The sequence below is a fragment of the Acipenser ruthenus genome, chromosome 47 (assembly GCF_902713425.1).
Source record: "Acipenser ruthenus chromosome 47, fAciRut3.2 maternal haplotype, whole genome shotgun sequence".
Classification (NCBI taxonomy): Eukaryota; Metazoa; Chordata; class Actinopteri; order Acipenseriformes; family Acipenseridae; genus Acipenser; species Acipenser ruthenus.
Genome location: NC_081235.1, coordinates 7,884,710 through 7,907,561, shown reverse-complemented (window position 1 = coordinate 7,907,561; position 22,852 = coordinate 7,884,710). Strand labels below are relative to the sequence as shown.

At 40.6% G+C, this 22,852-nt stretch overlaps 1 protein-coding gene across 2 annotated transcripts in view; it reads right to left on the bottom strand.

The window, feature by feature from the left end:
- Positions 1–2,627: 2,627 nt before the first annotated feature.
- LOC117962785 (lysine-specific demethylase 4B-like) overlaps positions 2,628–22,852 on the bottom strand; it is a 74,972-nt gene continuing 54,747 nt past the window's right edge. For both annotated transcript variants that reach the window (XM_059014339.1, XM_059014338.1), the window contains 9 exons: positions 22,281–22,485; positions 18,274–18,350; positions 17,644–17,699; positions 16,919–17,027; positions 10,661–10,846; positions 9,715–9,882; positions 8,666–8,785; positions 7,462–7,554; positions 2,628–3,968 (listed from right to left, as the gene is read on the bottom strand). In XM_059014339.1, the coding sequence (XP_058870322.1) occupies positions 3,690–3,968; positions 7,462–7,554; positions 8,666–8,785; positions 9,715–9,882; positions 10,661–10,846; positions 16,919–17,027; positions 17,644–17,699; positions 18,274–18,350; positions 22,281–22,485 (1,293 nt within the window). In that variant the 3' untranslated portion in view covers positions 2,628–3,689. The remainder of the gene's footprint in view (positions 3,969–7,461; positions 7,555–8,665; positions 8,786–9,714; positions 9,883–10,660; positions 10,847–16,918; positions 17,028–17,643; positions 17,700–18,273; positions 18,351–22,280; positions 22,486–22,852) is intronic.

The following is a 22,852-nucleotide window of genomic DNA, read 5'->3' as shown; positions in this document are numbered from 1 at the left end:
CAAACAGAAAAAAAAAATGAAACTCCTATTTCACATATGGACCCTTGGTGAGTGGCAGGATTATTAATGACTATTTTCACAGATACTCCTTGTGAAGCTTTTTGATGCTGAAGTTAATTGCACAAGCAAGTGTTGGCTGTACTGCTCTGCTCTTCCTCCTGATTAATGGGCTCATTTTAACAGCAGGAGAAATTGTACACAGTGCTTGTGCAGATTTCAGACACAGCGGAGCCTGGAGAGCATTAAACAAAATAAATTGGATTAAGTGGAAGCTATAGTTATCTTCTTGTTAAAAGCAGAGCATGTTTCTTTATCGGTATTTTAAGTGCCACTGCGTTTTCAGGGTTGGTTAGCATTGTCCGAGATTTTGAAAATGTATTCCTTATTCTTCTTTTAAAATCCTTTAGCAATGGTTAATTGCAACCCGGTCATTTCTTGCATGTAAATGAAAATATCTTGTTTATTTTTAATTATTAGACTCTTTTTTCTGGAAAGCAGCTTAACTGTAGATTTTAATTCTCTTTTGCAATGTACAAAATAGTGGCACCCGAATATTGGTTCAAAACTTTGAATAAACTTCCGAAATATCTTGGTAACACCTGTGGGATACTGTACACCATTGCATAAACTCATTTACTGAGGCTAAGCCAAGAAAATGTGGAAACACGGATGTTACTCTGATTACTGTGTATTTACATTGTGGTTAATTAGTAAAATACATGTGTAGTTACACATAATTACAATGTTATTATGCATAGTTATAGTGTATCTAAAGTGTAAATATTTGTGCATGATATAACCCTAACCCTTTTCTGACACACCTGTGTGTTCCATATACACATTAAGTACATTGTAACTATATACATCATGTACACAGAGGGTTGTATTTTACTGTGAAACTGAGCATGTTTTAAATAAAGTTTAAGTAAAGCAGAGGACCAAGGAGATGAAACATCAAGTAGATAACCAGCGTGGCGAGTCCCAGACACACGGCTTTTCTTCCCATTTCCCATTTAACGTGGAAATTAGTCAGGGTCCAGGGCTGCTCATAATGAACTCGCTCTATCTGGCGACTCAAGGCAATGCTTTGCAAACGTAGCAGCACTTGTATCTTGGATCTGACTCACCCGGGTAGGTTTTCTGGTAATAAATCATGGAGGGGGCGAGGAGGAAAAATAGTTCTTGAAAGTAACACAGAGAAACACCTGGGTGGTTTGTATAAATCAATGCAGAACGTTTTTCATTTTGATCAATGTACCAGTAGTGATAACAGATCTTGGGGAGTCGATACTGTTTATTAGGTTAACTATGATGCATACAAGTCTCTTCTACAGGTGTAAATGTTAGAATTGTCTTTTATTTTCTTTAAATTTCCACACCTGGATAACTGAACTATACCAGTGGCAGGCTGATTAATCCGAGGATCAGTAGCAAAACTGTTGCTGGCAAGAGCGGTATTTTCTTAATTTATTTTTTTTAGTAATTATAGTACTCTACGTAATTCTTTTTGCAACCTAAAATATATCACTGCGGTACACTTTTTGTCATTCAGTTAATGGAACAGGAAAGTGTTTTTACATGTGATGTAAGAGTTATGTTTTTCAACAAAAACTTGTATCACGTTCATTGATTTAATCAGGTGTTCTCTATTAATAATGTTTATCTTTAACATCAGGAATAATATTAGTAAAAAAAAAAAAAAAAATGAAGGCAGGAGAGCAGCTTGAACTGTAAAGTCACAGCATTGGCTCTTTCACAAATGAAGCCAAACTGGTTCCAGTTGGTGTGTTTGGTTGACCAGTCAGTTCATACAGGTGGTTTTAGTAACCAAGGTCTTGCTCTAGTTCTGGGGCTCTAAGATTAGGTTTTATTCAATCCCTGAGGCTGTAGGGTCCTTTTAAAAACAAAAAGGTAAGAGAAAGGTTAAAAATAAAAAAAGGAAAAACAATATTTAAATGTAATTTAATTAATGCTATTTACAAAAAAAAAAACAAAAAAAAAAACAGGTTACAACAACAGCAGAACTTGGTAAAATGTCATTTCCCCCCTCCCCCCTCCCCCCCAGCATTCAATGAACCGGTTAAGTCAAGCAACATCTGAACCACTCTGTGCACCAGGACAAGCTGTAGCTTTTAAATCCAGCAGATAAATGGCAAATGTTTCATCAAGTCCTAAATATAAAAGCAAAACGCCTGTAATTACATCGCATACAAATCTGAACCTTCTCCTCCCTGCCATCGGGTTCTGGCTTTCCTGTAAGGCTTTTAGGGGTTACTAAAGCACCATCCAAGCTTCTTGTTTCCCACAGCTAGCTCGGTAAAGCCAGTCATTGGTCTTACTTGGTGACCTTCCTGCTACAGCAGGCAGGAATTGTCCTTTATTTCTTCTTTCAAGCCCAGCAGTGCCTATTAAATACAAAATTCTACTAAATCGGAAGGCCTCCTGCTGCAGGGAGGTCACAGTGAGGCTCAAGCACCGTCTCTGCTGGATGCAACCTGAAAGTCCCAGAGCCAATTAAATTCAAATCAGCCCCGGGATCGGGCAGGCTGGTTATAGCCTTGAGTGCTGCCGGAGGATGAAGGGGGCTCAGCAAGGAGATACTGCGGGAAACCAAAGGAAATCATTGCTTTTAAAAAAAAAAAAAAAAAAGGGATTGGTGTACACCTGGTTTATTCAATGTTTCAACCGACTTTGTTCAGTGCTACCCAACTGCTGTGCAGGCACAGTAATGCTCTACCCTTTTGTTTTTAAAACTGCCAAAACAAACCCCCCCACTTGTTTCCTGAACGTACTTCACAAAAGGTATTTGTATTTAGATAAGACATGACGGTTATTTTCAGCAGCAGTAGTCTGTCGTCTGTGGGTATTTAGCACTTCTTGTGAAAATGGCTCAATAATAAATAGAAAATTGTTCTTCTTAAATCTTTGCATGACGGTACGAAATCCATTTCCATGCCAACAAGAGAACGGCTCTTTCAAAAGGGTCAACACTCTACCAAAAATATATTCATATATTCAAATGATTCCTACCAACAACTGAAGGGGATACAAAGAAAGAAAATCAATAATTTAAGAGCACATAAAAAAAAAAAAAATGAAGTGATTACTACTTTACCATGAACTGGGGATGGGGATATATATTTAAAAAAAAAAAAAAAACACCATGTACCCCCTCATTGAGGAGCACGATATTTAACTAAAATGTGATTCTTCTAAGTATTGTATCATCTTAGTTTTTATAAATACATCTTTTTTTTATACTGTTTGTGATTTTACATAATCAATAAAACAATCTGCATCTGCACTTGAATTAATTTTAAAGCTGTACAACTGTGTGTATGTGAGAACAGTTCATGAGTTTGAAAAAAAAAAAAAAAAAAAAATAATAGCAAGTTGTAGCTATCGGTACATCCAAACTCGTCTTTCATTTAGTTGAAACGGAGGTAATGTGACTTTCTTTCTCTCGCTCTCTCTCTCTCTCTCCCTTGAAATTGACATTTCTGTACAACGTGCAAGGATGCAAAACTAGTTTTCCGACTGTCCAGGAAAAACAAAAATGCCACCGTCTCTCTCGATCGGATCGGAGATTTCCGTGCAGGGCGCTGGGTTGGAAAGAGCTGCTCCGGCCTGCACGGTTTCCATTCCGCGGAGAAGAGAAATCGCTTGTGTGCCAAGTTTCTCCTTGGTGTTTAAAACATGCAGTGGCTGCTCCCCTGTTGATTCTGTTGTTGTTGTTGTTGTTGTTGTTGTTGTTGCTGCTGCTGCTGCTGCTGGTATTGTGCTTGAAGCAGTGACTCCATGAAAGTCACATAGTTTGTGTAGTCCTCTGCTGGTCGAGGGCTGGGGCTGGGGCTGGGGTTGGGGTTGGGGTTGGGGTTGGGGTTGGGGTTGGGTACACGGGGCCGCTTGGCTGCCTGCACCTCATCCCCAGAGAAAACAGCTTCCCGAAGGGCTCCGGTCGTCAGAGACTGTGAGAGAAACAAACCATTGGTCATTTCCAATTAGGCAAGGTAAAAAATACACCTGCAACAGGGATAGAAAAGAAGACTCCTACGACATAGCAGTTTCTCCCATCCCAGGTTTTAAAAATGAGTTTGATTAGCCCCAGTGTATTGGCAACAAGCTCAGTTATGTTTTATTATATTCCTAGTAAAACCAGAAGTGGATCAAATGGGAGTCTTATTTCCATCCCTATGTATTTTCACACATAGTATAGTAACTGTTTTGAAACAACCACAGTAATTCTAAACAAAACAAAATGATAGTTAAGCTTATATTTCTTTGTGTGAATCACCCATAACTTCGTAACGCTCAATTCTGAAGGCAAACCTACTAGAAACCAAGTCAAAAAAGACAAAACATTTCAGCTAGGGCATTCTTCAGTGCAGCTGGAACTACCTGCCAAAATCAATGTGTGACCTGGATCCTAATAACCAATAATCTGTGCTAAGGAATGCCTATATCAAGGTTTAGCACAATTTAATTAGCCGGTCTGAGAAATGAACGGGTTCGATTTGGGTGCTTCAAGTTTCAAACACTCTACAATAAGCCCCACTGAACACAGGGATCAGGAGACAAATATCCTCAAAAAGACTAAAAAAAAAAAAAAAAAAAATCTCTTTAGATTAGGCAGGGGTAGCTGATTCTACCATGCGGATCCGAAGGCGCAGCTCATCAGTCCCCTTATGAAACCCGTTTCCCCTGCACAGCTGACTCCCAGGTTTGTAGACCCAAGCCTCCTATTTATCAGACGCTGTTTGTATGATCCATGACCACCTCCGGCTTTTCCTTATTGTTTAGATAGATGCCTGTCTGCTTGGTTAACCCAGCCCTGAAGCGAGCCTGAACGGAGGAATCCAAAACGAGCCGAGCGTGGCGGCCGCTGGGCAGGCCTATTTATTTGAAGGAGCAAGCTGCTGAACTGGGCTAATATGCCAGCCTCTCCGCTCTATCAGAGGGCTCCAAGATATTACTGAGAGAGCAGACATCCACAGACACTAGGGTGTTGGTAATACACTTGCACAGAACTGCCTCCCCAGCAGGATACAACTAACACATCCGTAGCTGAACAGCATATAGAAATACACCCCAAACGTTTTGTCTTCATTGAAGACATCGAGAAAGGCTTCCGGTAGAAATGTTAAGTCATTAGCTGCTGCTGTTATTAGGTTTCTTTTAATATTTCTAAATGCTATTCAACACGCTATACCGTGCGTGAATAAGTCATGAGAAAACATTTCAACCTGAAGTCTTTCTCAATGTCTTCAGTGAAGATTTAGCAGTTTAGCAAGGTTGCGTTTAATAGTTACGGGATGTTGAATAGCATTGCATCACAGCATTGTATAAAAAATCGACGGAACAGATTAGTCCCCAAGATAGGATTTTTCACTCAGCTAGTACTAAATATTACCTTTACGATAGTCCAGTCTATTCCTGCAAATCAAAAACAGCCATTGCCTGTATTATAAATAGGCAGCTGCAGTCAATAGCAATAGCTGTGCCACTGTCAACTCTAGCATAGATACATTTCTAATCTGGTAGGGTTGTTCTTCCTAGTGAGTCCACAGTGTATCCTGACAAATTCATAAAGACCCCCCCCCCCCATGAATTTATGAAGATCAGGGAAAATCTGCAGTCTAGGACTAAAAAACTGATTGCACCCTCATGACTAATGATCCCTCAGAGGTCTCTGTCAGCATGTAATCATGAAGCTATTGTCTTCTCTGCATGCTGATGCCAGATCCCTGATCTCTCTCTCTCTCTCTCTCTCTGGTACCACTGAATGCAATAAATTGGAATTGAACAAAATGACGTTTTGACATCACGACTTCTGACTCCAGCAATGTGAGGCACCATCTGTGTCCTACTCTACTCAGAACCAACAGGTCTCTCTAAGAGCGTGCAAACTGCCACGCACACGACAACTAGAATTACTGCATAACATTATATATAAAAACAAAAAAGGGGGATCATTAAAAAGAAACTATTCCAATAATCAAATTGTTTACTCCTGGGTGCAATGTGCAAAAAATAGAACCAGTACATTGCAATGCCAGTTAGTAATATGTAAAGCAGTGCTGGTTCCTCTTTTTTTATCTATCCATATATATATATATAAACCATTTGAATACAGTAATTTGTGATGTTTTAACGTCCTGTATTGTCATTTAAAAAAATATTTGGTGCTTTTTTTTTTTTTTTTAATCAATTTTTCAGTTCTGTGCACAGCAGTAAATCCACAAAATAAGTCTGGTATTCACTTCAATATTTAAATTAGTGTTACTTAACAAAATGTTCCAGTGCTTCTCCCCCACTTGGATTACTTTAATTAGATACTGAAAATGACAAAAACAGCACAGCCTATAAAAGCTTTCTTACGAGCAGAGATGAGGGTGAAAGGTTAAGCTTGGGCTTTTTAATATTTTATTAACATGGAGTGGCTGTTTATTAATAAGGATTAGTTTGACAGTGTTGTAGAGCGCTGTCAGGTTAAACCCTTAATGCCTGAGATTGGCAGTGCAGATCTAGTTTATTACACCTGCCGTTCTCAATCCTACTCCAGATCTGTGTTTGCTGTCTCATGCGATTAATTGTGCGATGAGCTTTCAATAGACAAACAAATCAGTTATTTTTGTGTAATAAACCATTAAAAAAGAAAAAGGGGGGGAACAAATGTAATTGGATATATTTTCCCCCTGATGAAGCCACCACAAATACAGGTTTCGAAATGGTTGGTTTCCTGTCCCCAGTTTACTTCCTGTGCAGCAGGAATTAGGATCCCACCTGAGACGTGAACCAACTTTCTAAGGACCAGGACAAATGGGCGTCACCTGATTCAAAAGTGAAAATAAAGTCTAGAAAAAAAAATAACTGCAAAAGTGAAAAAAAAAAGTTAGCTACTTTGCAGATGCAAAGCAACAGGAAAGGCTTGGGAGGGATTGGTAGCTCTTCTCAGTACTCTGGGCTCCAGTGTGAAAGCCCAGCTAAAGGGAATGCATTGAAAAGCCCTCAAATGAGCCGTGGAATAAATAAAGGATATCTAATGGTTGCCAGTGGGATACCACGCTTATCTTCATTTAGATAAAAATGAGCATGCTGTCACCCTGTAGATATTCTCTCAGTACCAAACAGAAAAGAACATGCACCGTCAGTCTGTGGTAAAGCAAACAGGAGGATTCCTTGAGAAAGAGCTCAATGGTTAAAGCACGGGGCTACAGTGCAGAAGAGATTTAAGAAGCCGAGTCATTTAAAAAATAAACCTCGACTCTGGCGTTAGCCCAGCGTTTACCATAACCTAGTTTAGAAACGCCCACGGACAATTCTCGCTTGCAATATAAATAGAACTAAGATAGCGATTAAAAACAGTGTCCTTGACCTGACCACAACGTCCCCACCTCCCAGGTTTAGGGACGAGCGACCTTACCCAGAGACTGTGAGGTTGCCTTCACTATCGCTACCTACCAGCCGGGATTTAACCTTCTTCGGCAGCTCCTCATCGACGGTGTGAATATCACTGCGCTTCACTGTCAGCTGAGATCCGTCTTCAAACTCCACCTGAAACAGAACAGAGAGTCACACAGTGACCCCAAAGCAGCTACCAAGCCAGTCCCACGATCTGACTTGCACAGCTGTTGCGCTATTGAAAGAGATGCCCGATTTACTTCAGAGAGGCGTCAACTGTACAGTTTTTTGTTATTAAATAGTTTACACAAATCACCTTGGTGTTGTGTGTGTCTGTGTAAAGAAAAAAAAAAAACACATGTACAGATCACACCCCTAGATAATACAGTAAATTAAGTTGAATGAAACCTGCTGAATAATGTTACGTTAGCATATTGTATTACATACTGCTTTGTAGTTTTCCCATATACTTAAAAAAACTGACAAATTGAAAAATGTGACATTTAGAAATTGAACATGAAATACTGTACTACTATTATGGCTTCTAGACTTTTGCAATATCATTTTGTAGTTTTATTAGGCCTCACTCCTAACATTCAGGTTGATGCAAAACTTTTGGCCATCACTGTATTCGTTGTATCTAGGTGTGATGTTTTTGTACTGTGACACAAACCCTGTGTAGCTTTGCGCTCCAGACGGCGTATTTTTGATCAGTAATATTGTTTAAGTGTTCAGAGCTAGATGTGCTTGAATGATTTGACCTTTTAAAATCGTGAGTGTGTTTCTCTTGTTTGTGAAGCCCTCGAGATTATATAAAAGCTTTTATTAAAATGTTTAGGTGTGTGACCAGCATTGGGTCTGTCTGTGGAAACACAGCATTGCAGGTATTTGTCAGTATCAGCAAGTACACAAATCATCCTCACTCCCACTAGGCTCCGGGGAGATGCCAAAAAATGAGATCTGCTCCCAAAATATAAGATTAATAGCTGGAGAGGAAAACGCCAAAGTCGTTCATTAAAATAAACAGATTTTATTTCCTCCCCTTGGGAGAGAGCAGCCATTGGTTTCAGTGGTGATGCACTAACAGGTCACACTCACAACGACAGAGATGAAACACAGGTGGTCAGTTTGTTTTTAATAAGACAGGCTCGGCTCTTAACAGAGTGTGTTTTGCCAGAGCTTTCTATTATTGTAACAAAACAAGTTTTATTTATTTATTTATTTTTATAATAAGTCTGTCAAGGAACGAGGATCTTGTACCTACCTGACAGACGTTGCTGAAGTGGGCAGTGATGAATCTGGCACTGAAGACACTGCCGTCCGTCCACTGGATCTGAATGACCTCTCCCTCACTCGGGGGTCCGTACTGGAGGCAGTCTCGACTCTGGATGAATGCAGAGCACAGAGATCGATTCAGGTTGAGAGGCCCACGCAGGGACCCGATTGTTCAAACTGGTCATTTCAATAACATACCCAAGCAATGGAAGTTCTGAAACCTACAGAAAGAATGGGTGCAAGGCTAGTGTGGTTTCAAGCCCTGAGCCATGGAGAACAGCGGGGGCAGTACTGGCAAGCGATTCCTGTTTAGACTAAAGGCTTACTTGCTTATCCATGGTGGGCAGGATTCCTTCCTTGCTTTTCATTTGCTAAGCAAAATTACAGAAGTAATCTTAATTGCTTCTAAATTATCTTAACACTTTTGAAAACTAGAATGCCTGCATGAGCTGAATATTCCATTTAGGTTTGCCTTGTATTGATTAATACATCACAACAGGCTCAGCATTGCTTTAGTAGAAAATGATACAGGTGCTTGCAGGCTGACGAATGTCCGACAATCACAGAACATGTTAAGTATCTGTTTTTTGTAAATAATTAACATAGCTTTGCATTGACCCCAATTTAGAGATTCAGCTGTATAGCAGGTGTTCTACAACACATGTTCCCGGTGGCATATATGTAAAATTACAGCAACTGCGTTAGTATCATGAAAACAGAAATTAAATCAAGGAACAAATATTATGCTCCCATGGGAAGATATATGTTAACGTTTACTCTAAAGACTCGTGTTCCAGTACCACATCCTCACAATACTTTTTAGAAGTACATTACCATCCCATATTCCGAAGATCAGAAGTCGCTAGCTATTAAATAAAATTGTTTTCTTTAAATTAAACATATAAAACAGGAAATCTTGAAACTATGACAGCAGAGCAACACCTTTCTTTCACTCATTAAAGGTTGGGTTCCGTTATTACATCATAACAATTCCATTATCCCTCAGTTAAAAAAAACCCAAGAGAAGAAGAAACTCACGAGGACGTTTTCAGGGTACAGGTTGTCGATGTAGGAGCCGTCATCAAAGTTGACCTCGTAGAAGGTCTGTGTGGCGGTCCCGATTACACGACACTTGTAGTACAAGCCGTTTCGGTTCTTGCCGATCACAGTCTGTCCTAACGAGACCTGCTTCGCCGCCTGGCTCAGCTGCAGGAGTAAGGAAGGTTGGTTAGTTTATGACGCAGTGGCACGAATGAGGAATCGGGGCTGCTGCGTGTCTCAGGCAAGCCAGAGCAGGATGAACACAGTAAATAAAGTCTTGCTTACCATAGTTACTGCAGAGCTGGCTCTCTCCTAGTCATCTGCTTGTGGTTTTTGCAAACTGTTTAATTGCACCCCCCCCCCCCCCCGCCACCCCTCTTTACCACAAAGCAGTTCTTCAACTTCCAGGTGTTATTTATGGATTTGAAATGTTTAAACTTTAGACTGCCATTATTGATGCAACTGGGTCCATGAATATAAAAGTTTTGTGGGCATACTATACAGGGTGTCCAATAAAGTCGAGTATCATAAACACTGTCAAGCCATAAAAATATTTATTATGCGTTTTTCACTTATGAAAAAAAAAAACGAAAAAAAAAAAACTGCAAAACATTTTTGGCATGAATATCAAATTCCACTGACAATACATACTCCGTATATTGCAACAGGGCACCAGCATTTCTGGAGCAAAATAGGTTTTATAAAATATGATTCGCCAAATATTTTTGGCTTTACAGCATCATATATTATGTGGATTAGGATGTTCTCTTAAAAATCAGACAGCCACATACAATGTATCACACACATCTATATCGCATATCTGCACCACACATCAAAATTATAGGGATTCTTTCCTCTTTGCTTAAAGACAACCAATTTTAACAATTATTCCTAGGATACCTGGCTTACCCTGTGGGAGAGCCCTTCAGACAGCGGTACTCACGTTCTGATTGGTGGCCTTGTGCTTGTGGCAAGTGATGGACACCACGTAGGGCCAATCGTCTGGCTCCATGAGGACCCCGGCAGTATGGGCGCAGGTCACATGGAAGGAAGTGGAGCAATGCTTGAAGGAACACTGTATACAGGCACCGGTCACACGCTTCGTCTTTTTATGACAGTAGACACATTTCTGCATGGGCACAGAAACACAGCGCGGTTAATGTACGGTCAAAGACTGGTCAGATGCCAACAGCAACAACAAACCATTCCAAAGCAAAGAAGTGCTGCAGGCTCATTAGAAAAGGGTAAAATCAAAATGATCATTAAATGAGGTCTGAATTTTATTTTGGTTCCACCACAGGGTTTTTAAAATGAGAGTTTATAGCCACTTCGTACCCAAAAAGCCTTGAAAATAACCAACAACAGACTGCTCAAAGTTTAAATGAATACAAACTTATATGAAAAAAAAGTTTGTTTTTGAATATGTTCTGCATGCATGTCAGAAAATGAAAATATTCAAGTGCTCTCATGTCTGTTGCAACATTTGAGTCTGTCTGCCACACTTGCTTTAAGCATTAAAAGCACCTACGATGAAGAACACTCTACCAGGGGAACGGAAATCTTCCACCAGCCTGGGGCTGGGAGCCAAAACAATATTTAATTATCTAAGAAGTCCAGGTATCATCTTAATTTTTAAAACTGAGCGAGTGAGACGCACTGTATACACTGAAACCCTTGCAGGAAAATTCGGAGGACTAGACACCGTGTCTCAAGAGGTTTTCCTTTAGTGGTAAAATAGAAATTAAAAACTTATTAGAAGTTTGTGGAAGTGTTGCTGTGGATAATTGGCCTTTGGAGCACCTAACTGTTACCGTGGTCAATTATCTCACAGTAAATCACCGTTCATCAGACAGTGACACCTTTTTTAAAAAAAGGTGTCACTGCACTGCTAATTTCTTATTAGTTACAAATGAAAGACTGTAGAACCGTCATGGTAAATTATTGGATGTGTGATTGCTGCAATGAGAATTTGAGGCTCCTAATGCAGCGTTGCACAGTAATTAAGCCATCAGCCCAAGTACATTTTGAGTTAGTCTTTCAAGTATGAGGCTTATTACAAATTACAGTCAGACACGCTAAATGCCTTATTTCTTGGATTCAAGGAGGGATTTATAAACCACTTGCATGCATGGCTTCCATTGTTTATTATTATTTATGAGCGTCTACGGCAAGTTCCTGTAATGTGGTCTCTGTTAAAATGAATCGTCCTGCTTTCCAAAGCTGATCTATTGGAGTCAAATGTGGATGGAAGACAGTTAACGTGTCTTACTTAAATTGGGTGATAATTGTGATCATCATGATAATACATCAGCCGAATACTGCAAAACAAACACTTGTACAAACACAGCCTCTTGCCAAACCGGGCTCTCATTAGTTCCCTCTCTTGCTTCATCAGCTTCCCCTTGGTACAGCAAGCAGCAAAATCGATAAAAATTAAAATGCATTATTAAATCGTCAATACCTCATGTTGCTTGCCTGCAAGTAAGAGGCAATGCATAACACCTCTCAATATATTGCTGAACATTGAAATATTGTATTTACCATGCGAGCCTGATTTAATATTCTGAAAGGGAGGAGGGGGGTTGGGGGAGGGTTAGGCAGAGGAAAAGGACGCGCAGAGATGCATTAATATCATTTCTTTCCGGTTCTCTTAGTCTACAGGTGCACAAGCCCTGGCTCCGGCAGTGTTTTAGCACTGGTGCGGCAGGTTAGCAGTGCTGCACTCTGGGGTTCTCAAGTATTGCAGGACCCCCAAGCTTGCTGGAGAAGTGCCCAATCTCATTCCATCAACCCTTTAAAGACTTCTGTCTTTACAGTGATTGGAACTGACAAAATAATTCCATAAACCTTACCGGTTTTGCATTTCCATTAGCTAGATAGGTCTCTGTAGTTTTAAAAGCAGTGTTACAGCAAACGCGTGTTTTAAACCATTGATGTTCTGAAACGCGACATTCAAAAGTGTACATGTGGGACCTATGTAAATGACAGGAAGTGCCCAGCAGGTAAGCCATTGTTTTGGTCCACAACAGTCACTTTAATGTGATCTGAAGGATGAACGGTGGGCAGTGAAATTACTTTGGGAGTAATAACCCCAGCTGATTAATGGAAACTATCAGAACTATCATGGCAGGGTTTAACCCATACGTAGTTGCTTACTCTCCCGTAAGGTTCATCAATTGAAATCGTAAAACATAAAAGATTAACTCAGGTAACTGGAAACACAGGATACTGCGCCTTTAAGGAGTTACCTACTGGCTGGTTTAACACTCTATTATTTTCAGTCTATAAGTAAGCGGCAAAATAAATAAATAAACATTATACAAAGTTGAAAAGATCAGGAGAGTAAGAAATTGCCTCTCTCTAGCTTGAAGATCAATGCAATTCATTTACTGCAGTGAGAAATGACACCTAATTATTCTGCATTCCACGTCATAAATAATTTACACACGTATGGTCTGGCAATATACCATTAATCAGCATGGCCATGCAACGCATGCAAAATAGCTTTCCTTCAGTGATCTAGCAGCTTGCCTTTGGGTAGGACGGGTGAATAATATGCAAACCATCCCAGAACTCTGGGAAATAAATCAAAACCCGGACATGCAGGGTGATGGAAAGGGGATCTCCTAATGAGATTCATGGGCAGCTTGCATCAGCAGAGCCGGCGAGTTATGCAATCTGAAAGGTTGGGCGAACTCATTGGCTCCTGGCTAAGCATCGATCGCAGGTAACAAGCCCACGACTTGTATTAGACAGCGGAAGCTTTGCCCTAAACTTTCAAGCTCTCTGCACCCTGCATCTTTGCTTAACTACAATCCTTTAGCACACATCTACAAAACTAAAATATCTCGCTGTTAGAAAAATGACTTGCACAAGAGACTTACGCTGTAGAATTTCTTATAGTAATGCACGGGTGCACAATTCTGGTCCTCAGGGTTTGGAGTTACCAGGTTTTATAAATTAAATAAAATGACCGGATTAAGACTTGGAAGGAGGTTGAAATGCTTCAGTTAAGTAATTTAGGGTATACTGCAGGTTGAACAAAGACTGAGAGCTCCACACCTCAAAAGACTGGAATTGTGCACCCCTGTTAAACGTTACCTTTACAAAATGACACAGTGCTCAAATTGTTATTACAGTTCCCCGGGTTTAATGCTGGTCATTATTGAGCCTTTATGTTAATGCAGTAGCACTTGGTGCAGGTGACTTGACAGCTTCTCGGTTCCTATCATATACTCCTCTGTATTGCCGCAGTCATTGCAAAATACACTTGATACAATTTCTCTCATTTTCGAGTCGAGACACGAAAAAAAAAAAAAGGAGAGGTTGGTGGATTTAAGCTTGGCACTTTCAAAACTCACAGAAACCCAGTGGAGTTCAACAAAGAGGAGCATGGGGGGAAAAAAAAAAAAAAAAAAGAAAACGTAGACAGGAATACAATTTTGCTTTTTTTTTTTAAATAAAAAAAAAAAAAAGAGTTTTGTTCTGCCAGCCCTCCTCACGCTCTCCCTCAACCTGCAGACTCTCAACTGTTCAAAGAATCTATCTATCTATCTGTAGAAATATTCAACGACGCGTTTCAAAAGGTGCAGGCAGGCAGAAAAGTCGCTCCGATGAACCTCGGAGAGGAGATAAGGCGTTCAGTATTTATTTACAGACTGGTTTGCAGAATTAAACAACGTTTGGTATCCAGGGGAGTTCACAGGTTTTGTTTGTTTTTTTTTAAGCTCAAATAAAACTGCGTAACAATATAGGTTTTATAAATATTGTATTTTTTAGGGCCCTTGTTTTGCACTGATCGTGTCTGTCCATCTGTCACACTTTACATGGCAAACACCATCACGGTGGTGTTTGATTTTATCATACACTCCTCCTAGCACCCTATTGATGGTTTGGGATTGTGATTATGAGTCTCCACTGGACTACATGTATGTGCAAAGCTTTCACACTGGAACTCATATTTATCTTTACGTTTCTATAGCTTTAAGAAAACCTGGTTGAGCTAGAAATTCACAAATGGTTTGTAAAAAAAAATTCAAATATGGTGTCATGAGTTAGATGAATAGCATCAGAAAGCAACTAAATATTCAATATCCAGCAGACCCTGTATTTTAATTAATAAACATTTGCTGGTTGGTCGGGCACAAATTCCCTTTTCTGGGAAATTATTTCCATGCAAACATATTCGTGCCGATGTGCCTTGGCATACTAATGGTGATCCTATTTATATTTAAAGACACGGATTAGATTGATGGTTTTTACTAGACATGCAGACGGACAGACACAGACCGATTTATTCGCTATGACAGATTTTTTTAAAGGCAGTAAGCAGCTAAAACTGCCTATGGTGAATGCAAACAAACATGACTGTCAACAAGGTCTGCTTTCTGATGTGCAACTCTAGTTTTCCCAAATAATTTGAAATGTTCAAATGACTGAAAGCCCACTCTTTCGTTCTCAGTTCCAATTCATCAGTTCTGTGCACAGTCGATCCAAACTTCCCCTGGAAATCTCTCTCAAAACTTAAAATGATAGGCATGCTAGTCAATGTGTCTCCATTACAGCGCTGTCTTATTGATTTTGCTTCAAGTTCACATCTAGGAGATCATACTGTAGCCGTCCCGCTCGATATGGTGTGTGACCACCACAGACACCAACACAGCTCTGGCCCCAATCATGCATACTGGAAAAGCCAGCAAGCACATGCATACTATTTCATAAATCCCTTAATTGTTTGCAGCAGTAAGTATAGATGCGTCTGAAAGATTCACACTTATGTGATGCAATAGATTAGATTACATTTAGGAAGGTTGTTTTAAAAAAACGGTTTTGCTACATGTGCATTTAGTTGTGTCTTCCTAAGTCAACACTGTTTTCAATTCCCTAAAGGTGTGCCTTCCGAAGAACTAGTTTGAAATAAATAATGGTTTCTGACTAAGGGGGGAGTGGGATAAGAGCTGTTGGTGCATGCTCAAGTGAAAATTAGCTGCTGCATGACTCCAGACAGCAAATTTAGGCTGTGTTAAGATGTGCTTCCTACCCACTCAAGCAGCAGTAGAAAGCAATACGCAGCTTGAAGCACGGAGTCCTGACAGGTCTCAGTGAGGAAGTGCATTGCTGTTGAACCATCAAGTCAAAAAGACAAGACCCCCATGGCCTATTAAACAATAAGCTTTTACAGCAATCCGCCTTGTTCATTGACGTGGTTTCCTTCTCTATATAAGCAGTTTGCCCACCACTGCCTTTACATGTACAGAACATCACTATGGGAGGCACTCTGAACAACGTGTATGGTAAATGGCATTGTGCTTCTGGGTGTTGCTAACACTTGTTTTACAATGCCACCTTCAACTTCTTATTTTGAAAAATCACTGTTGGTCCAGAGGTTTCGTCCTAGAGAATTAACAAACAAATAGCTGCACAGCTTTGACCCATACCGCACACATTTGGCTGCAGGCTGAGGCTTTTACAGTACAGTAAATGCTTTTCCGAAAGCAGAGCATTTCAAAAGCCCAGAGTCCCTGAAGAGTCGAGAGGAGAAGGTAAGGTTTAAGAAATGAAGACAACGCGTCGCAGAGTGGAGGGGTTATTTTGACATTCTGGGTCCCCTGCCTACAATCAGAATGACTGCCACTTGCTTGGGAAACATGTTACATGTTGATAGAGGGCGATTGATATAATTCATATTATTTATGTCTCAATTCTTAAATTGTAGGCGATGCAAAACTTTAGCCAGAGCTGTAGTCGCACGCAACTATGAACAAACACACACACATTCACACACGCACACATCTCTGCCTCAAACAGATGTCACTGCTATTTCTTCCACCTGTCTTGATAAGCAGCCATCGTGCAGTTCAGGAGAAGGGTTACCTCATTCCCCCGGCATGAAGCCATTAGGCAGAACAAGTGTGCAGCTCATAAAAGGATCTTTAATTCTCAGATTCAAGACCTGATTGCAAATGTCTTCCTTGTCACTCCCGATGAAAGTAATATTTTTTACAGCACGGTATTCCAATAAATGGTTTAGGAAAACAGTGGCAGGCAATCTGCTATCGTTTTGGAGGAACTGTGTGTGTGGGGGAGAGGCAGTCCCAAGAATGGCACATCCGCTCGATAAAAGGGATCCAATGCAACTATTAAAACAAATCAAATCAGTCATCAATGCATGGCTGTAGTTGTTGCCCAGGGCAGCACTCACCAGTTTCTTCCTCTGCTCTGGGATCGCACTGATGTCCACTGGGTTCCTCTCGATCACGTTCACAAAGCGGGCCTCTGGAACTGCTATTGCACAGATCACATGGACCCACCTGCAACAGGGAACCGGGGCGAATCAGAACACTGCACCCGGGACATACCGATTGCAAAGCTTTGAAGTGATTTCACTTTTTCTGCTGTGGACAGTAGCCTACATCTATGGACAAAAGTTTTGCATATATTTTGTAGTTTTCCCTCATACGCTTAACAAAAATGTCGACAAAACCGACAAATTTGAAAATGTGACGAAACAACGGACTACTATTACGGCTTCCGGGAGGCTTTTGCGATATCATTTTGTAGTTTCTTTGATTAAAAGGATGTTAAATAAAAATATCTAAATTATGTTCATATAGTTTTTTTTTTTTTTTTTTTTTCTTAAATTATGCCTTAATCCTAAAAATTCTAGGCGATGCAAAACTTCTGGCTGTAGCTGTAGGATAAATAACTGCTTCTTGCAATGCCCGTATGGGAGACACTGCTGCATTAGTTACAGAAGGGCTGCCTGTTTGCAGAGTTACTTGAAAGTCAGTTCTAGACTGCTTTTGGTTTCTTTAGAAGTCTTTAATCACCTCACATTGGTGAACAGCACCTATTGTGTCTGCCTGTGTTTTAAATTGGTGCTCTCCTGGTACAAAAATCCCTGTGAAAAATAAAAATAATACCAACCTCCTGTCGACTGTCATCTGAAGGGCACCTCCTCTTAAATTACACAAACAGCAATCCTAGAGAAGCAGAGAAACACTAAGAATGCCTGGCAGGTAAAGGAAGTAACACAGCATCCATCCTCATCGTTAACACACACAGCAGTTATACGCTACAGCTGTGTTTTTAATTCCCCTGCACTTGATGTTGAAGTTTTACTTCCTAATAAAAAGTTTTCCTGACTTTGAAAACATGGTTCTGTATGTATTATGAGTCCCACCCATTTAAACGAATTTACTCAAATCTGATCTAGAGTCAGATATGTGATAAGTTAATAGTTTTGCCTTGCAGCTTCAATTATATAGGGCGCCATGTGCAAAAATATAATCACAAATCCAACACATCCCTATGGACCGCTTCAGCACTGAGCCTCTCATTTGACGTCACTCAGTCATGTGACCACGGAGCTCATTAACACTCCGAGGTGATGAACAGAACCCCGAGGCAGGGCAGCTTGAAATCAATACGAAAATCACACATAACAGGATATCAGACGGGCAAGAAATTAAATATTAGTACAATGTAAATGGTATTATAGAAAGTGTCCATTTGAAGCGAGACAGTTTCAGCTTGTTGATTCGTAACGGCACTCACCACTGTCCAGGCACAGGCCGTGCAGCGCGAACAGGTCCAGCCATCTTTCACCAGATCAGTCCGGATTCCATAACAACCTGCACACAAGAGACAGTGGACGTTACAATCGAACACCAATACTGAGATCTTCTAGTGGCGCTCTTCCTTGAGCCCAAGCTGAAAGATTATCCTTTTAGGAGCAGGTAGGTCAGCTCAGGCCCAAGTGTGAAATGAGTGAATTCCACTGTTGCACACATAGCGCACAGCCTGGCCACTTTATTAGGTCATGTTCTCCTGGTATGCCCTGGGTCCCTCGATAACCCTGAAAGCTGAACGAATGTCATAGTTTACTTGGCCTGTGACGTACAGCAGTGATCTATTTTTTTTTTTTTTTTCACCTTTGAGAGCTTGTTCTTGTTGAAAAGCAGCAACCTCATTTTGCATTTCAGTAATGCTTTCTGAGCTGTAACTGATCTTGATTTAATTTATAAAAAAAATTTATAAGTAATTGCAGCAGCAGGATTTACTGGCTCCTGGGCTGATGTGCTGCAAAGCAGGTTTGAAAAAAAAAAAATGACAGGATGCTTGTTTCCTTATAGCGCAGACTGCAGCGCATGATGCTTTCTGATCATTTACAGTGCACATAAGGCTATGGATGTAACAAACAGAGAGGAACCACAGGCATTATATTTCCAGTGTAAGCTGAACATTACATTTGGGCACAGTCACTTTATTACAGAGGTTTGATCCTCTTCAAAAAGGGTTGTTTTTGGATTTGAAAATAAGCATACTGGAAAAGAGAAAAGATACATAATAAAATACACAGTGGAACTAATTCTAAACCACCCAAATCAGACACGCTCTCACACACACACACACACACACACACACACACACACACACAATACTGCAAGCAGAAAAGAGGAAGCTCCCAGTATTAAAATGCAGGACACACAGCAGATGAACCATTTTGTTCAGAAGATCAAATTGGTCTTTCGAGAGTTGAAATCTTTTCTTTGCAATGTCAAGAAGAACAACCACGAACTGAGAAACAATCGAAAACAGAAGAAGTTATTAAGCAGAGTGCAGGGCACAAGATACCAGCCCTAGAAAACGCAAACTGTTGGTTGTTATGCATTGCACTGGTAGCTGTGATTCCTTACTTCAATATTGGCTATTAGCTGCGAGACGCTGTTTTTAAAGTTGAGTCACCTATGTGTTTTCAAAGCATTTAATTCAGTCTTTTAAAACTCCTATTTTTTTTTTTGTTTACCTTTTGCAGCTTGACCACTGGAGTGGATCTGAACTACAGCACATGGAATGATTTGATACTAGGAATCAGAAGAAACGTTTCCTCTATAGCTTTGCTTTTAAAATATCCTCGTATTCTAAATTCAGATATAAAATTGCTGAAATCAGAAGATTCAAGAGGAGGAGAAAGAAGACGGGGGGGGCCCCCCCAGAGGATAATGAAGACGGGGGGCCCCCCCTCCAGAGGATAATGAAGACGGGGGCCCCCTCTCCAGAGGATAATGAAGACGGGGGCCCCCCCTCCAGAGGATAATGAAGACGGGGGGCCCCCCCAGAGGAGAATGAAGACGGTTGTCTTTTGCACAGACAAATAATGCCGAAGGGGAGATCTGGTTGAAGGTGGTGAAGGGAGGCCTGTACTCCAGGTTGAAGGGGAGATCCAATTTGGCTTGCAGAAGGTCGTGATGGCAGCCCAGCTTGTCACGTAGAATGAGAGGATGGATGGAGCGAAGAGAGCGGCCGTGGAGTCTTGGCAAGAGGCGAGGAGATAGCGAAGGGATGAATTTAGTTGAATATCAGAAAATCGTACCATCTTCAAATCCCTCGACCTAGCCTTGAAATAATTTGTAGCATTTTAGCAATAACAAAATATATATATATATATTCCCCCCCCCCCCCCCCCCCAGCTATTCCTCCATCTCTCCTTTATTGCTGTCGCAGACATAGGCAGCGAGCGAGGCCTTTGAATTCCTAATGAACATCTTCAGCTCCAGTGGAATCCGCTGCCTGGACCCTCAGAGCCAAATCCAGCTTCAGCTTTTCGTGTTTTATTATTTATATGCTTATATAAAAATGCCTGGGAAAATAGGATAAAAGAAGCTACAGGGAGGTTAAATCTAATCCTGATGCTTGGTATGGACTCTGCATGATCTCGCAGTGTTTTAGGGTGTTAGGATTGGCAGAATGAATAGCAGAAAGACAGACAAGACAAGAGAAAGACACACAGACACACTGACACACAGACACACACACACACACCAGAGCAAAAAAGTTCTAGACCAATTAAACATTCTATTCCCTGTGCATGTGAAAATCCGGGGGCACCAGAAAAAGCGACATGTGCTTGCACAGTAGCGGGGCATGTTTTGACCGATGAGCAATGATTCACCACAGCTTCAAAATTAAACAAAATGAGATGCCGGAGATAAATCCTGTTTGCCGATAAAGGAAAAAAAGAAAACAAACAAAAACAAACTGGAAACGTGTGAGACGTCACAACAAACCACACCACCTCCTAGGGTATAGAGAACGTGTTTGCTAGGCTCTACATTCCCTCTCACGCATTCTTTTTTTTTTTTTTTTTTTTCTTTTTATAATTATATTTGTGATTTTTAATGAAGTCAAACTAGCCATCAATTCCAGACATGCTTCCCTGTTAAAGAACAGAACCAAAGTCGAATCCTGTCCCTGCAATGTGCACTGACTGCATGGCAATAAAAGATCACAACAGTGTGGCTAATCAGGAAAGCAGCTTAGTGTGTGTGTGTGTGTGTGTATATATATATATATATATATATATATATATATAATTTTTTTTTGTGTATGTCTTAGGAAAATTGCCAAATAACTTTTGAAGTTCAGGTTGAGTGACGGCACATTTGCTAATATTTTGAGCGTATGCATTGAAGGAAAAGCTCTTTAAAATTGTCACTTGCAGCAGGAGTTTAGATTGATGCTGGATAAAACGCTCTATTATTCTAAAGCTGGGATAACAAACACACAAATCAATCTGTAATTGCAGCATATTTCATAGACGATATTGGGCAGTCTGCCCATAGGACTCCACGTTTTCTCATTAAATGTAATATTAAAACCTATGTTAACTCATCCAGAACTCATTGTTACATTTTGACCACTTTTTTTAAACTTTTAAATTGCATTCCCTGCCTCAAGATGGCTTCCCGTGTACCTGCATGGACCTCTCAGAATTACATTTCCCATCATCCTCCTGCTCACTGGTAAATCCATCTCAGTTACATATGAGAGCAGGAGGATGATTGGAAATGTAGTTCTGAGAGGCCCATGCAGGTACATGGAAAGCCATCTTGAGGCAGGGAATCATGTACAAGTTTAAAAAAAGTGGTCAAAATGTAAAAAAAAAACCAAAAAAACAACAAGTAAATTAAAACACACACACACCTTACGTAAACAGTTGTAGCAACACATGGGAACATGTAACACAATAAAAAGGTCCTTATGTACCCTTGAAGAGGAGGGACAAATGCTTTGCTACTCCTAACTGTAAAATGCTTACTGTTTTAGCACACGATCCCTAAATGTTACGTTTTCACATGAACTGTACTTTGTAAATAAAATCGTCCCATAAGATCGGATTCCAATAAATGAATGGTTGAGGCGAAGTGTTGACATTTTTGGAATGTGTTAAGCTGTGAAATCAGGCTCCAGTAGAGCTGATGGTTACCTGCCACTACACCAACAGAAAAACACATCAGATTCATGTAATATGACTCTCTACATTATCTCAAGCACTTAAAAATCTGAAAAAAATCTCAAAAACAATGCACATAGACGGCTCTTCATCCGAATGCTTCACCTGTTTAAACACTACAGATTAGACCAGGGATAGGCAACTCCAGTCAATTCCACTACTCCAGGTTTTAATAGATGCTTTACAAACTGATTGTTTGAATTGATCCATTTAACAGTTAAAGGACATGGTTAGCTCAAAAGACCCGGGCTGGATTTTAGGCACTCACTGGCATGGACCTGCAAGCAGCACTTGGAGCAGGAGATGAGCAGGCTGGTGCCGTCCTCGCCGATGGAGGAGCTGGAAGGCAGGGGCTCTGTGTTCTCACCCCCAGAGGTGAAGCACATTTCTGGGATCAGCGGCTTGGTCCTCGTGCCGCACTTGGACACTGGGATGGTCAAGCTGTCCACCGAGAGAGACAGGTCTTTCTCCGGCTGGGGGGGGATAAACACAAGGATCTCTAAAAAGTGCTGGACCCAAACATTAACCATTAACGCATTGAAAGGACTGGGCTGTATCTGTTAGCATGGGTAGAAGCGAGTGTAGATTAAATGCAGGGGATGGGTATTGTAGCTGTTGCACAGTAGGGAGCGAGTGTGTTTGAGGGCTCTATAGCATGTTTGGCTATAGAGTTCAAAGAGTACAGTACAAATCAAAGGAGGTTGCGCAACGCACTGGTGAGACCCTTAAGGGGGACTTGATTGAAGTTTTTTAAATCTTAAAAGGAGATGACCCTAGACAGCACTAAAGCTCAGCACTGAAACCTAGACCGAAGGACAGCTAGCACAATGTTGATGATGC